This window comes from Prionailurus viverrinus, chromosome E2 (assembly GCF_022837055.1).
Source record: "Prionailurus viverrinus isolate Anna chromosome E2, UM_Priviv_1.0, whole genome shotgun sequence".
Classification (NCBI taxonomy): Eukaryota; Metazoa; Chordata; class Mammalia; order Carnivora; family Felidae; genus Prionailurus; species Prionailurus viverrinus.
Window position 1 is genome coordinate 53,336,799 of NC_062575.1, and position 14,503 is coordinate 53,351,301.

At 55.5% G+C, this 14,503-nt stretch overlaps 1 protein-coding gene across 12 annotated transcripts in view; it reads right to left on the reverse strand.

The window, feature by feature from the left end:
- The window catches only part of LIG1 (DNA ligase 1), a 43,705-nt gene extending 29,285 nt beyond the window's left edge, over positions 1–14,420 (reverse strand). For 7 of the 12 annotated variants that reach the window (XR_007147539.1, XM_047837145.1, XM_047837144.1 and 4 more), the window contains exons 1-7: positions 14,286–14,420; positions 9,031–9,105; positions 6,729–6,812; positions 5,943–6,078; positions 3,870–3,996; positions 1,793–1,975; positions 1,366–1,458 (exon numbers count right to left, since the gene is read on the reverse strand). Coding sequence is in view for 11 of the 12 variants with exons in the window: in XM_047837145.1 (XP_047693101.1) it covers positions 1,366–1,458; positions 1,793–1,975; positions 3,870–3,996; positions 5,943–6,078; positions 6,729–6,812; positions 9,031–9,047 (640 nt within the window). In the remaining variant the exon portion in view is untranslated. The remainder of the gene's footprint in view (positions 1–1,365; positions 1,459–1,792; positions 1,976–3,869; positions 3,997–5,942; positions 6,079–6,728; positions 6,813–9,030; positions 9,106–14,285) is intronic. The other 5 variants (XM_047837149.1, XM_047837148.1, XM_047837147.1 and 2 more) reach the window with 2 other exon arrangements.
- Positions 14,421–14,503: the final 83 nt, after the last annotated feature.

Consider the following 14,503-nt stretch of genomic DNA (forward strand, 5'->3'; position numbering starts at 1 on the left):
TTGAGCGACCGACTTCGGCTCAGGTCACGATCTCACAGTTTGCGAGTTTGAGCCCCGTGTCGGGCTCTGCGCCGACAGCTCAGAGCCTGGAGTCTGCTTCTGATTCTGTGTCTCCCTCTCTCTGACCCTCCCCTGTTCATGCTCTGTCTCTGTCTCAGAAATAAATGAACAATAAAAAAAAAAAAAAAAAAAAAGCATGTGAACTTGAGAAAAACGTGCCTTAGTATCAAGAAGCTACCCGCCCTCCGGTGACCCCACGCACTAATGCTGGCTAAAAACGCACAATTCACACTACGAATGGATACCGACTAAAAATGGCCAACAGGAAGTCACGTGTGCCCCGGGGAAGTTGAGCCTAACAAACACTGGCAGTGGCAAAGGCTATAACTGGTAGAATCTCACACGGTCCCCCAAATGACCAATGGATCAGATCTTTACGGTGGCATTCCCCCCCCCCCATTTCATATGCACAGAGCTGCAAGTCCCCCCCCCCACCACCACAAGGTAGGATGGTTTAAGGTTCCAAGGGGAAATGGCGACATCTGGTGGACACTTCAGGAACTACTAGCTCGAGGTATCAGATTCCAGTATCCTTTGACCTCTATCCTTGGATTACCTTTCTGCAAAGCTGGGCTTTCATTGGTGGCCGTGGTAAAAAAAACAAAAACAAAACACAATAACAACAACGAAAAACTGCACAAAAATCAATGTGGAACAGGAAACCAGGGGGGCAGTCTTCAATCGGATTCCACAGTTTGAGAAATTGTGCGGAGGCCAGGAGACATCCTATTTAGTCACTGATCGTGACTAAGGACGGACCAAAAAAATAACTGCTTTCCCTTTCGATGTGCGCGCACCATTCTCTCCAACGCCCAGGTTTCTAGAACATAAACAGTCGTCTGGACGTAACTACTTAACGGACGGAGCCACTGAGGTCGTGGCCTGGTTGCGGGGGGGGGGGGGGGGGGGGGGCGGGGGGGCCAGAAAAAAAAAATCACTGAGACACTAAGGGCGCTGTGAGAGGCTGGGGATCTCTGCTTCCTGATAAAATCTCTCAGGAAAAAGACGTGATAGAGAGGAAACGATTTTCCATCAAAACAAACAGAAGATAAAAATGGGCCAAACTGTGTACAAATTAACACTAAACTGAAGAGGCCCAAGGAATGGATTTCAAAATGCTCTGACAACAGTGATGCCTATGCTGGGGGTGGGGGGGTCAGGTTCTGACGGCCACATCTGGATCCAGGGACACAGGCATCAAATCGGGGATCCTAACACCTCGTCCCATCGGAGAGGCCCCCACCCTTCCAGATTCCCGCCATATACACACTCTCTCCCTCTCTCTCCCTCCTCCTGGTGACTCACCTTCTTCCTTCTTCCTCTTTGCCTCTCTGTCCTCATCCTTGCTCTGTTCTTCCAGGATATCCTGAATCGGCCGTTTAGGAAGCTGCTTCCGAGCTGGGAAGGAAAAGGGCACGGTAGGGCTGACCTCGCCGGCCTATCTGCCCCCCTCCCCAGTGAGCTCAGGCCCATCGGTGATGGGGGCCCCTGGAGAAGTCTCTGGAACCGCCCCCCCTTCTGCCCCGAGGCGGGCCTCATCCTTCAAGCTGTGCTGCCTCCTGGCTGTGTGACCCGGAGCAAGTTACTTAATTTCTCTGTGCCTCGCTCGTCTGCCTGTGCAGAGTGAAAACAACCCCCAAAAGTTAGTGACGCGGTGATGTGCTCGGCTCAGGACCCAGGGAGGACTCTAGCAGACCCCCTCAGTGCCCTGCCTGCACCCCTAAGACCTGACCATCAGTGCGTGTCCCGGATGGCTCTTCCGGGGCCTCAGACGTGTGCGAGAGGCCAGGAAGCAACGGGTCCCGCGACGGGCCCTCGCTAGTGACTCCTGTAGACGGAAGGAGCCACCATGAACGCCCATCTTCTCCCGGCTGGGCCGCCTTCCCTGAATCCCTCGCGGTCTGCGTTCTCTGTGCTTCCCAAAACAAACGACTCGCATTTGCACTCTTGTTCTGGAACTTCTGAGGCCGCTTCTAGAAGACCCCAAGCGGATGCTCAAGCGCGGTGAGGAATTCACCGAAAAGGCAACTGCAGTCTTTTTTATCGCCGTCTGTCACCTTCTCCCCGGCCTCCTGGACCCGGTGGCTCCTGCGCATGGCCGCAGAGGGACCTGCCCTCAGCGGCCGGCACAGTCCTCCTCCTCGCTCAGAAAGCCGCCCGTGTCTCCCCACCAGCCATTGAAGGACAGAGTCTTTGGATGTGGGCCCCTGTCCTACCTCACCTCTCTCCGGCTGACCTTCTAACTCCTCCCACGCCACATAACCCTTTCTTCCCACCCCCGCCCCCCGCCCCTGCCACCGAACTGCTGCTGTTCCCAGACACGCCACGCTGTGTCACGACTCCGGGCCCTGGCACGTGCTGCTGCTCGGTGGCCCTCTGGGGCAAAGTTCAGAGGTCATTACCTCTAAAAAGAATTCTCCAACCCCCCCTCCCCCCAACCCAGGGCCGATCTCGGCGTCAGCCCTGAGCCACTCAGCTGTGTCGTCATGACCCCCCACTCCCGCAGCCCTCCCGTGGCGCCCCAGCACCCCCAGGATGGGCCCCGGGCCCCTGGCCCAGCACGTGCGGGCCTCCGCGAGCCAGCCCCGCTCTCCTGTCTCCCCGTGCACTGCCTTCAAGGTCTCCCTGCTCCCCGAAGTGCGTTTCATTCTCCAGAAACATTCCAGGGTGTGCGATCCCCGGAGCGCCCTCCCGAGGCCTCCGTACAGGCTGCTCTTGGCCGCGTGGCGCAGTCAGCACCAATCCCTTTCCAAGGCTCAGCTCAAGGTGTCACTCCCCCCGCGCTGGCTCAGTTCTGAGCGCCCACGTACGTACAGTGCCCTATTCCCACCGCTATTGTTTTTCTTTTTTTTTTTTTCGTTAAAAAAAAATTGGGAGGGAGCCTGGGTGGCTCAGTCGGTTGGGCAACCAACTTCGGCTCAGGTCACGATCTCGCGGTTCATGAGTTCGAGCCCCGCGTCGGGCTCGCTGCTATCAGCACACGGCCTGCTTCAGATCCTCTGTCCCCCTGCCCCCAACCTGCCCCTCCCCGCTCGTGCTCACTCTCTCTCTCTCAAAAATAAAAACAAACATAAAATTATTTAAGGCTTTTGTACGCGAGTGTAATTAACATACGGTCTGTTAGTTTCATGTGTCACAACTGCGACACCCGTCGTCTGCCATCACACGAGGGTCTCTCACCTGTGCTCCCCCTGTACGAGACCTTCCTGATCCCTCAGGGGACACAGGTGCCCCTCCACAGGCCGGCTTCCCATGGACCTTCTCCAGTGTCCCTGCTCGGTGTCCCCAACCCTGTGCACTGAGCTCCAGCACGCCAGGGCATCGGTGCCCTGAAGGGCCTTCCCGCCGCCTCCTTCCGTTAACTCTCTTCCCTCCCCGTTCCCTGCTTGTTTTTCCGTGTCCTTCAGGGCTCGGCTTGGGGAATCTCTCTTCCACAAGCCTCCCTTGCGTCGTGGCCCCGGCCCCGTGCTCCCGCCGTGAGCTGCGCTGCCTCCACGATGGCGCGTCGCCACGGTTAGAATAACCAACACTTCCTGAGTCCTCACTACGGGCCAGGCCCAATTCCAAGCACTTTACGCCTATTTCCTCTGAACCTCTGTAGGGTAAATGCCCAGTTATGGTCATCTCTGTCCTACAGATAAAGCAATTGACGCTCAGAGAAGGTAAGTCATTTACCCGAGGTCACACAGCCCATGCTCTCAACCACAACATTAAGATCAGAGCTGGGACGAGGGTGGCCGCCTGGTGCAGAAACCCTCGCGTGCACAAAGAAGAGCCACGGAAGGGGCATCCTTCCTGTGTGTCCTTACCTGTGCGCCGCTTCGGGATCCCCGTTGGGGAGAGGCCCGCAGGAGAGGTGTTGGAGAGGGGAGGGCTGCCCTCGGGAAATGTGACAGGGCTGGGAGGGGAGACCTGTGGAGAGCCTGGGGCCGGCTTCTGGAAGGCAAAAGAAAGAGCAATTCTACAGTGAGGGGAGAAATAGGGGCCACCTCCTCGTCGAGGGTTCAGGCCCAGTTCAGGCCTCCTCCTCTCTTACCTGGGCCTCACTCCACCCTCCTGTGAAATTTCATGGTACCTGACTCTCCCCATCACGGACACTAATTTTTCTAAATGGACTCTTTTTTTTCTCAAGTAGCGGAACTTTTGACTTTTAGCTAGGCATGTGATGGTCCAACTAAAAACCCCATTTCCCAGCCTCCCTTGCAGCTAGTGTGTCAGGAGTGTGAGAACCTCGCTTCCCAGCCTCCCTTGCGGCTAGGTCTGGTCAGGAGTGTGAAAACCTCACTTCCCAGCCTCCCTTGCGGCTAGGTCTGGTCAGGAGCCTGGGAACCTCACTTCCCAGCCTCCCTTGCAGCTAGGTCTGGTCAGGAGTCTGAGAACTACACTTCCCAGCCTCCCTTGCAGCTAGGTGTGGCCAGGAGCCTCACTTCTACACAAGGCAACATAAGGGAAAATGATGCACACTTCCCAAGGAACGTCTTGCCCTCCTCACTGGCTGAATATCGACATTCACTTGGACAAGAGCATCCAGGGATAAAAGTAATGGTATAGACGCAGCCCGGGTCTTCGACACGGAGAGACTGGCACACTCATCCTGGACTTTCTGTGCTCATTAGAAAGAAATTCCTACCTCGTATCTTGGTTTCAAGTGCTGCTCTACTCATCTTACAGGGCCCCCTGCCAGTTATTAAGTGATCGCCCCTCAGCTCTCAGCCTACCCCGTCCCCTCTCCCTCACGACGCGGGGACTCTGAGAACCCCCTTCCCACTCTGCTGTGGCGCTGTGCATCACGCGGTGCCGGAACGGGGCCCGCGCCAGCGGGATCCAACTGACGGTGTTTCCGCCGCTCACGGGGCCTGCGACGTGACGCCCCACAGACACCAGCCCCCTCTGCCCGGTGCCCCTTCCTCAAAGATCTGACCAGGCCTTCAGGGCACCACCTGTAAGCTCAGAGACCCCGGCACCCGCCAGCCAGCGTCTGAAGGTCTGAACTTCAGCTCTCCGCTTCCAGGCGTGGTGGCTGCATCCTGCGGTGACTACCCCCACGCTGCCTGAAGGAGTTCTCCCTTCACCCCTGCAGTCACCCACTTGAAAACCGCATTCCCGGTTGGCCATTCTCTGTATTAAACTCTCCGTTCAAACCCCTCGTGTGGTCTCCCGCTCCTCTTTGGACCCTCATGGATACGGGCCCCAAAGGAGTGTCGTGAAGGCTGCCAGTGACCCAACACCTCTTGCGTCTCTCTCCTGCTCAGAACCGGTCCAAGGATCCCCAGCAGCCCCAGGACAAAGTCCAAGCTCCTGAAGGTGCCCCCGCTACTCCCTGGACCCCGTGAATATACTCAGGGATGTGGCAAAGGGCCATTCAGGCCGCAGAGGGAATTAAGGTTACTAATCAGCTGCCCGTTAAGTGACTTTTTTTTTTTTAACGTTTTATTTTTGAGAGAGAGAGAGCGAGCGTGAGTCGGGGAGAGGCAGAGAGAGAGAGAGAGAGACGGAGGATCCGAAGCAGGCTCCGCGCTGACAGCACAGAGCTCCGCGCGGGGCTAGAATTCACGAACCGCGAGATCGCGACCTGAGCCAAAGTCAGTTGCGCAACCGACTGAGCCACCCGGGCGCCCCCCCCTTAAGTGACTTTTAAGCAAGGGAGGGACGGAAGCAAATGTCTTTGGAAAAGACGAAAAGCCCTCTGACCTGCGGAGAGACCGCACGTCTGTTTTTGAGCCCTTAGTCTGTATCGTGTGTTACTCTCAGATCTGTATGTGAACAGACCCCTCTTTACGCACAAGCCCTGGGGGGCAGGCGCCACCGGGAGCTGATGGGAATTATGGCTCCTCCCAGAAACAGCGGGGAGGCTAGCGGGGGGGGGGGGGGGGGGGACCTACCTGGCCTTTGGAGGGCGTGAGGGCTTCATCCTCCTCCTCCCCTTCACTGCCCAGGACCCGGGCCGCCTTCCGCCCTGGCCTCTTCACTGGAGAATCGTTCTCAGGCACCTCTCCGTTCCGTTCCTTCAGCGCCACCCTGGAGGGTGGGAAAATGGAGGCGTTCCAGCAGGCAGAGAGGGGGTATACTGCCCTGAACGTTCCAGCGCCTTCCCTAAGTTTCATGCCCTCCCTTTCCTTTCAAGCATTTAACGGGCTTCTTCTGGAGGCCTCCTTCCCTACACTCTTCATCATCCATCCATCGACCACATCCTACGTGCCCACCTCCTGTGATGAGCGATGCTGGGGAGCGGACGGGAGTCCCTGCTGAGAGCAGAGAAGGCCTCCCTTCTTCAGTCACACAAGCCCCTGGGATGTGGCGAAGGCCATGGCCTCTCGGCTAGAGACTATACTTCCCAGCCTCCCCTGCAGCTAGGCGCGGCCCTGTGACGGGTTCTGACCAACAGGATGTAAGGGGTAGGACTGATGCACGCAACCCGCTCCCGACTGCTCGTCCCCACGTTGTCTTACTGCTGGGACTCTCGGACTTGCCAACCGCCTTAACAACCCTGAGGTCCTGGATCCGGCCATGCCTGAAACCGGACCTACCTTTGGACTTCCCAGTTATCAGAGCCAAAAAAAATTCCCTTTAGGGCTCCAAGACATTCTGAGCGGGGCTCGAAACACTTAGAGCCAAGAGGGTCCTGATTGAGAGGAACAAATTCACCACGTCCTAGCCCCGATACCTACTTTGGAGGTGGCTCTGTCTCTCTGCTGGAGGTCTCTTTCTCCGGCTTTTTCGCTTTGCCCTCCTTCTTGGGGTGGAAAAATGACCTAGAGGAACACAGGAGGAGGGGAAAACGGGAATGAATACAGCACAAATGGGTCCTCGGATCGGGGCCCCGTTCTATTGCTTCCGACGCGGACTGCCGTCCCAGCACGCGACAACTCCCTTCGATAAGGAAAGTGACGCTCTGCCTGGGGGGGGGGGCAGGGGCGGGGCAACGCTCTGCTTATATTTCCCATCCTGACACCCGACAGCCATGACGCATCCCAATTTTCCTTCAACAAGTACCAGCTAAGCACCTCCTAGGTGCCGGGGACCTGGCCGGGCCCCGGAGATTCGGCGGAGACCCAGACACAAAGCCCCCACCCCCGAGGGGTCGACACCCAGTAAAAGAGGCGATATTAAGTCGCTAAATATAAAATGTCAGGAGGCGGGAAGTGCTCTTATGAAGACAAACAAGGCAGGGCGCCTGGGTGGCGCAGTCGGTTAAGCGTCCGACTTCAGCCAGGTCACGATCTCGCGGTCCGGGAGTTCACGATCTCGCGAGATCTCGAGTGATCTCGCGTGAGTTCGAGCCCCCCGTCGGCTCTGGGCTGACGCCTCGGAGCCTGGAGCCTGTTTCCGATTCTGTGTCTCCCTCTCTCTCTGCCCCTCCCCCGTTCATGCTCTGTCTCTCTCTGTCCCAAAAATAAATAAATGTTGAAGACAAACAAGGCAAGGCGTCCCCTCTCCACTTGAGACTGGCTCGCCCGAGTGGCTGGCTTCCGGAGACCGGAGTCCTGAGCAGGGATGGTGGGAAGCTATTGGTGCAGGCACCTCGCCCACGCTCTGCCGACCGGGTGAGGGAGGCCAGTGTCACTGGGGATGTCCCGTGCCCCCTCCTACAGGGTGATGCCAGGCTGCTGCATGTCACTGCCCGTGACCCCAGTGACAACAACATCGGACAAATTTGGGGACCGTCTGCAGGCATCCTGACAAAGTCGGAGAAACCGTCCCCCAGAGTGACACCAAAGGGAACGGGGGAGGCATGACAACAAAAGGGAATATGGGACTCTGAAACGCAGCCTGGAACAGAAAAAAGCGTTAAGGGATAAACCGTTGAAACCCGAACATGGCGTGGAGCATAGTCAACAGTAATGTCCCAGAGCCGGCTCCTTCCTGTGGCCGACGGACCAGGCACACGAGGCGTCAACGGTGGAAACCCGGGGCGCCGTGTGCAGGAACCATTCTAGAAGCGCCTGGGTGGCTCCGCCGGTTAAGCGTCCGACTTCGGCTCAGGTCATGATCTCGCGGCTCGTGAGTTCGAGGCCCGCGCCCGGTCCTCTGCTGACAGTGCGGAGCCTAGAACCTGCTTCGGATGCTGTGTCTCCCTCCCTCTCTGCCCCACCCCGGCTTGTGTTCGTTCTCTCTCTCTCTCTCTCTCTCTCTCTCTCTCTCTCTCTCAAAGTAAAACAAATAAACACTTAAAAAAATAAATAAATAAAAATAAAACCCGTTCCAGAATGGCTGACTTTAAAGCAGCCAATCAGTCAGCCGATCCAGCCAAGAAAGCCATCAGACACACTGTCCGCCCAGGACAGGCTACGCCCCAGATTTGTCGTCATGTGAGAAGAACGGAGCCTGTGATCTGTGACCTCCCAGGTCTCCGGGCTGGGGGTCCAGGACTGGGTCAGCCTAGAACCCATCCACTCCTTTTGGGAGGGGCCCCTCCACACACTCTCCGACTGGGACACCCCCCTCAGAGTCCCAGTGAGAGAGTTGGGGCTGCTGGGTCCAACCGAGCGGTTTCAACTCCACAAGCCGAGGTCTTCCCCTTCTCGTTCCCCCGAGGCCGGCCTGCATCAGGACAGGGTTTCCCAACCTGGGCGCTACTGATGTTTCAGGCCGCCCGTTCTTGGTGGCGGGGGCTGCCCTGTGCACTGTCGTCCAGCAGCGTGCCTGGCCCTTCTCCAGTAGATGCTGATGAGAAGCGCCCCCTCTCTTCCCCCTAGTTACGACGCTGCCGGCTGTTCCCTGGGGGGCCGAACCACCGACTGCAAAACACTGGGTCAGCACTTCTGAACCCCGTGGCTCAAAACTCTCAGTGGACACACTCACTGTCCTACGCATCGCGCTCCCCGTGTTACCTCCTGACTCTTGGAAATTCCAATTTGAAGAGTGACTTGTGTTCTTCCAGGAAAAGGCACAGAAAGAGAGAGAGAGAAGAAAGAGCAGAGACCTTTAGAGAGTGTAGGACAGGGCGGGGTGGGGGAGTTGTTTCTTTACATGATACTCCGCTGCATGGTGACGTCCGAATTCCCTCTCCCCCCTCTCCTCCTCCTCTTCTCCGGCCAGATGTTCCTGAAACAGAAATCCCAATAGTTGGTGAGAATACGGGTCGTGCAGAGACCGAAACACCCGGCCCTCCTTCTTCCAGAGAGAAGAAAACCCCACAAAGTCAGAAACATGAGTTCGTCCACCGAGATGAAACTCCCGTTTTTATGGACCAAAATGACTGGCTGGTGGGATTTATTAGCGAAGATAAAGTTCCGGAGGCACCTGGGGGGCTCAGTCGGTTACGCATCTGACTCTTGATTTGGGCTCAGGTCATGATCTCCCGGTCGTGGGATCGAGCCCCGAGTTGGGCTCCGTGCGGAGTGTGGAAACTGCTTAAGATGCTCCGTCTCCTTCTCCCTCTGCCCCTCCCCTGCTCGCACTCTCTCTCTCAAAACAAAAAAAAAAAAAAAAAGCTCCAAGTCAGAACAAGATAAGAAGGCTCCTCGACGGAAGAGAGCTTTCTTCTTATCTAATATGAACACATACTTAAGATCTACAGTTTGTTGTTGTTTTTATTTCAGTTTCCTTTGGGTCTTTTTTTTTGCAGGGGAGTTATGTTTTAAAATCAGGGGAAAAAAACTGTTTTGAGGTGATTATCTAATATCCGAAACGGCCCTGAAACGTGGAAGTCCGTTAAATTATATCCACTGGCGTATATAAACCAGCCGCTGAGCAGTTTCTAAGGTATACTGCTCACAGAAACCAGGAGCAAAATATCAGGCAGAGAATACCGATCTCAGAAAGTTCTGCACTGGGGCGCCTGGGGGGGCTCAGTCGTTTGAGCGTCTGACTCCTGATCTCAGCTCAGGTCTTGATCTCGGGGTCCTGAGCTCAAGCCCCGTGTTGGGCGTGGAGCCTCCCAACAACAACAACAACAAAACAAAAACAAAAAAGAGAAGAAAAGAAAGGAAGTTGTGGACTGTACTATTCCATTTACACAACGTTCTCCAAATGACAAAACTCAGGATGGAGAAGAGATCAGGTGGGGAGCGGCTATAAGGGGCAGCACAGTGAGTGCCTTTGTGGAGCTTTTCCACACCCAGACCGTGGTTGTGGTTACACAGATTTACACGTGGGTTGAAAATGCACGCGCGCGCGCACACACACACCCCCACCCCGGACAAACTCCGTGGTCTAGTTCCCGGTACTGTCCCCTGCCAACTTCCTGGTTTTGATATTGGACTCTGGGTATATGTCACCCCTGGGGGAAGACAGGGGTACTGGCTTTACAACTTCCTGTAAGTCTATAGAATTCTTTCAATTAAAAAAAAAAAAAAAGAATGAAGATACTCTCTACCTGCCGATGTAAAGAGAAGTTCTAGGTATGTATATATGTATATATATACATTTTTTTAATTTTTTTTGTTTTATTTATTTAAGAGAGAGAGAGCATGAACAAGGGAGGGGCAGAGAAAGGGACAGAGAGAATCCCAAGCAGGCTCTGTGCTGTCAGCGTGGAGCCGGATGTGGGGCTCGAACTCGTGAATTTTGAGATCATGACCTGAGCCAAGACCAAGAAGTTGGTCGCTCCACCGACTGAGCCACCCAGACGCCCCAGGATACGTATACATATTTTTAAATGTTTGTTTGTTTGTTTGTTTTGAGGTGGGGGAGGGGCAGAGAGAGAAGGAGAGAATTTCCAGCAGGCTCCACACGGTCAGTGCAGAGCCTGACGCAGGACTCAACCCCACAAGCCGTGAGATCGTGACCTGAGTCACGTGATCGAGTCCCTAGGAATACTTAAGTCACACTTGAAACAATAATAATAAATAAGAAAGAGGCAGAACGGTATACGTAATATGCTCCTAATTTTGTAAAACAGGAGAAAATACGATCCTGTTTATTCTTTCGTATTGCTTTTATTTGCCACATAGAAACTACGGAAGGATAATCAAGAGGCCAACAGGTGTGGCTGGGGGCACCCAAGGCGGCTGGGAGGAAGGGTGGGAACCAGACCTGTCATACCTCTGTCCCGGTTTCATGTGAAACCCTGCGTATCTATTACCTGTTCAATTTCTAGGCCCCATGTAATTATTCAAATGTCATTATCCAGGGGCGCCTGGGCGGCTCAGTCGGTTCCGTGGCCAACTTTGACACAGGTCACGATCTCACGGTTCGTCAGTTCGAGCCCCGCGTCGGGCTCTGTGCTGACAGCTCGGAGCCTGGAGCCTGCTTTGGATTCTGTGTCTCCCCGTCTCTCTCTCTGCCCCTCCCCCGCTCACACTCTCAAAATTAAACATTGACATATTAAAAAAAAAAAGAAAAAGAAAAAATTGTACTTACCCAGCCTCCCACTCCCTCTGGGAAATGCCCTCCCTGCCCCCCCAGCAGCCAGGCGCCCTGCCTGGCTCTGAGCACTGGATGAAAGTGATTTTACAAATGAGGCGAGAGAAGCAGAGAGGTCGAGTAATTTGCCCAAAGTCACACAGCCTGAAGGGTTGCAAAGCCAGGACCCGAAGACAGGTATCTGGCTCCAAAGTCCGTGTCCTTAACTGCTACCTATTCTTCTTTTTTTTTTTTCTTAATTTTTTGAACGTTTATTTATTTTTGAGAGAGAGACAGAGCGCAAGCAGGGGAGGGGCAGAGAGAGAGGGAGACACAGAATCCGAAGCAGGCTCCAGGCTGTTAGCACAGAGCCCGACGCGGGGCTGGAAACTATGAACCATGAAATCATGACCTGAGCCGAAGTCCGACGCTTGACCGACGGAGCCACCCAGGCCCCCCGAAACCGTGCCGTGTGTTGAGCGCAGTGATCGTCACGTAATTCGACATGTTTCAAAACCGGCAGAACCATACGCGAAAAAGAGGAAGTTGACTCTACGCAATTTTTTTAATATTAAGGAAAACAAAACAACCACCACCAACTCTTGGAGTTACCAACGACTCAACCTCTTTCTCTCACGCCCAAACTCATCAACCCATAAATCCCACTGGTGCCGTCTCCAAAAGATCCCCCACAGTCAATCCCGCTGCCACGAATGCTGTCCTAACCCCTCCCTCTTACCCTTCCCAGTATTTAGCACAACCGGACCTTATAGATTAGAATTTGCCCCACTCTCTAGAGCAGTGCTTCTAACACAATTTTCTGCACAATAGAAACGTTCTGTACCCACGTAGTCCAAAAAGCTCACTCTATCCACATGGGGTTTCAAGCATTTGAAACGCAGCTAGTGGGGCTGAGGAGTTTCTCATTTGTTTCTAATTTAAATTAAAAAACGTACATGTGGCAGGTGCCTGGCGGGGGGGGGGGGGGGGGGGGGGGCTCAGTCGGTTAAGCATCAGACCCTTGGTTTTGGCTCAGGTCATGATCTCACAGCTGGTGGGTTCGAGACCCCGTGTAGGGCTCTGTGCTGACAGTGCAGAATCTGCTTGGGATTCTCTCTCTCCCTTTCTCGCAGCCCCTCCCCCGATCACTTTCTTGCACACTCTCTCTCAAAACAAATAAATAGATACAATATTTATATGTGGCTAGTTGCTACTCTATTCAGCAGTGCAGAGCTAAAATGCTGAGTTCCATAAAGGTAAGGATTTTGTCTACTTTGTTCAGATTATGGCCACAGGACCTAAACCAAGTGCCTGGTCCTGAATGCATTGGCCCACACATATGCCTTTATTTAAAAAATCAGGGTAACAAAAAACATCATTACTGAAGAATTACTAAGCAGGATCTTTCGATCTTTCAAAAACCTGGAGGCCACAGGGCAAGGAGTGAAATATAAAAGGGTCTTTAAACAGTTTAGTCTTTCTCTTCTTGTTAATGAAAGCTCACATCTCCTGACCTGTCTGCTCCCCTGACCACCCCCCCTTCCACCCACGGAAAATATTTTACACCGTTCCCCTAAATCCGCTACTCTCTCTCATCCTCTGAGGCTTAGAACAGCTCAACGTCCCCCAAAGACGACTGGGGAAGCTGAGACAGGAGAAGGAAAGTGACTTTTTGCTCAGGGCCACATAGCCAGCCAATGATGGATACCAGGAATGGAGAGTGCCAACTCCACGAACCGCCTGGGATTATGTTTACAATACCCCAGCCCACTGAATCAGAAGTTCTGGAAATGGAAGACGGGGGCGGGGGGGGGGGGAGGGGGGGGGATCTGCAAGCCTAGCAAACTCCCAGAGAATCCTAAGACAAAAGGATATTAAGGAAGTCTCACTTAGACTCCACTGGCTTTTCCTTCATGCCTCCCTCTGGCTAACAGGTGAGAGATTCAAACGGGCTGAAATGGGGACGGGGGGGGGGGGGGGGGGAGGGGGGGGAGCCAAGAAGTGATGTCCTTGATCCCATTCCCTACCGTCTCTCCTCAATGGTTCCCCGCAGCTTTCAGATGCCAGCTCCCCTTTCCAAAGGCTCATCTCTACCAGCCACGTGCGCCCCTGCCTCGCCTTACCCTTCAAGCCGCTCCCTCACCTAAGGTCATCAACATCCTTCTCTCTCTGCTCCCCAGGCTCCTCTGACCCTCCCTCCACCCCTTCGGGCAACAATAAACCCAATACACCGAGACATTTGATTTACTCTCTCCAGGGACCCCTCCCTTCCCTGGCCTCGGCGAACCCCACCTCGGCTCCGCTCCCTCATCAGGCATCCACAAAGCCAGACCTCTCCTTACACAGAAGGTTCCCGACCCTTCGTTTGCCCTTTGCCTAGACCTGGACCCTTCCACTAATCTCTCTCTCTGCCCCACCTCCCTCCAGCGGGATTCCCTCCCCACTTAAAGCCGACTCCACCTCTCCTGGAACCTTTTCACTGGCCCCGCCCGCTAGCATCTGGCCCCGCCCAGTAACAAACTTTTCCCCTCCCCCTTCCCCACCCCCTTCCAGGTGGGCCCGCCTCCCCGGCCATTCAATCTCCACGGCCCCGCCCACCAAGCATTTCCGCCCCCCTCGCCCCTCCCCTCGAGCGTCTACGACCACGCCCCCCCGCGGAGGCACCGCCCCTCCAGGCCTCTCCTCAAACTCCGTCCGGTCCTGCGGACTCCGGCCCTCGTCTACCCTCTACCTGGCCCTCTCTCTCCCGCGGACGCCCCCCGCCCCCTCAAGCGACCCGCTGCGGGCGCTCTCCCTTCCCTGCCACGCTCTGGGCCCCCTGAGCATCTCCCACGCCGGCTCCTCTGCAGCCGACCGACCCCGCGGAGCCGTGGGCCCCGAGCGTACGGCACGCGCTACGCCCCCCAGTCTCCCAGCCCCGCGTCGGCAGCTCCACTTGCCTCGCGCCGGCCCCGCGCGCCGCTGTCTCGCGCGTCACACCCGGAACCGCTCGGCGCTCGACTGCAGTCCTCAATTGGCGCCACGGAATTCGCGCGCAGACTTGGGCGGGCGGGGGCGGGGCCGCGCCGGGGGGCGGGGCCCGGGCGTCGTCCCCTCCGCCGCTGCCGCCCGGGGGACGCTGGGAGTTGTAGTCTCCCCGACCGGAGGCTACTAGGAA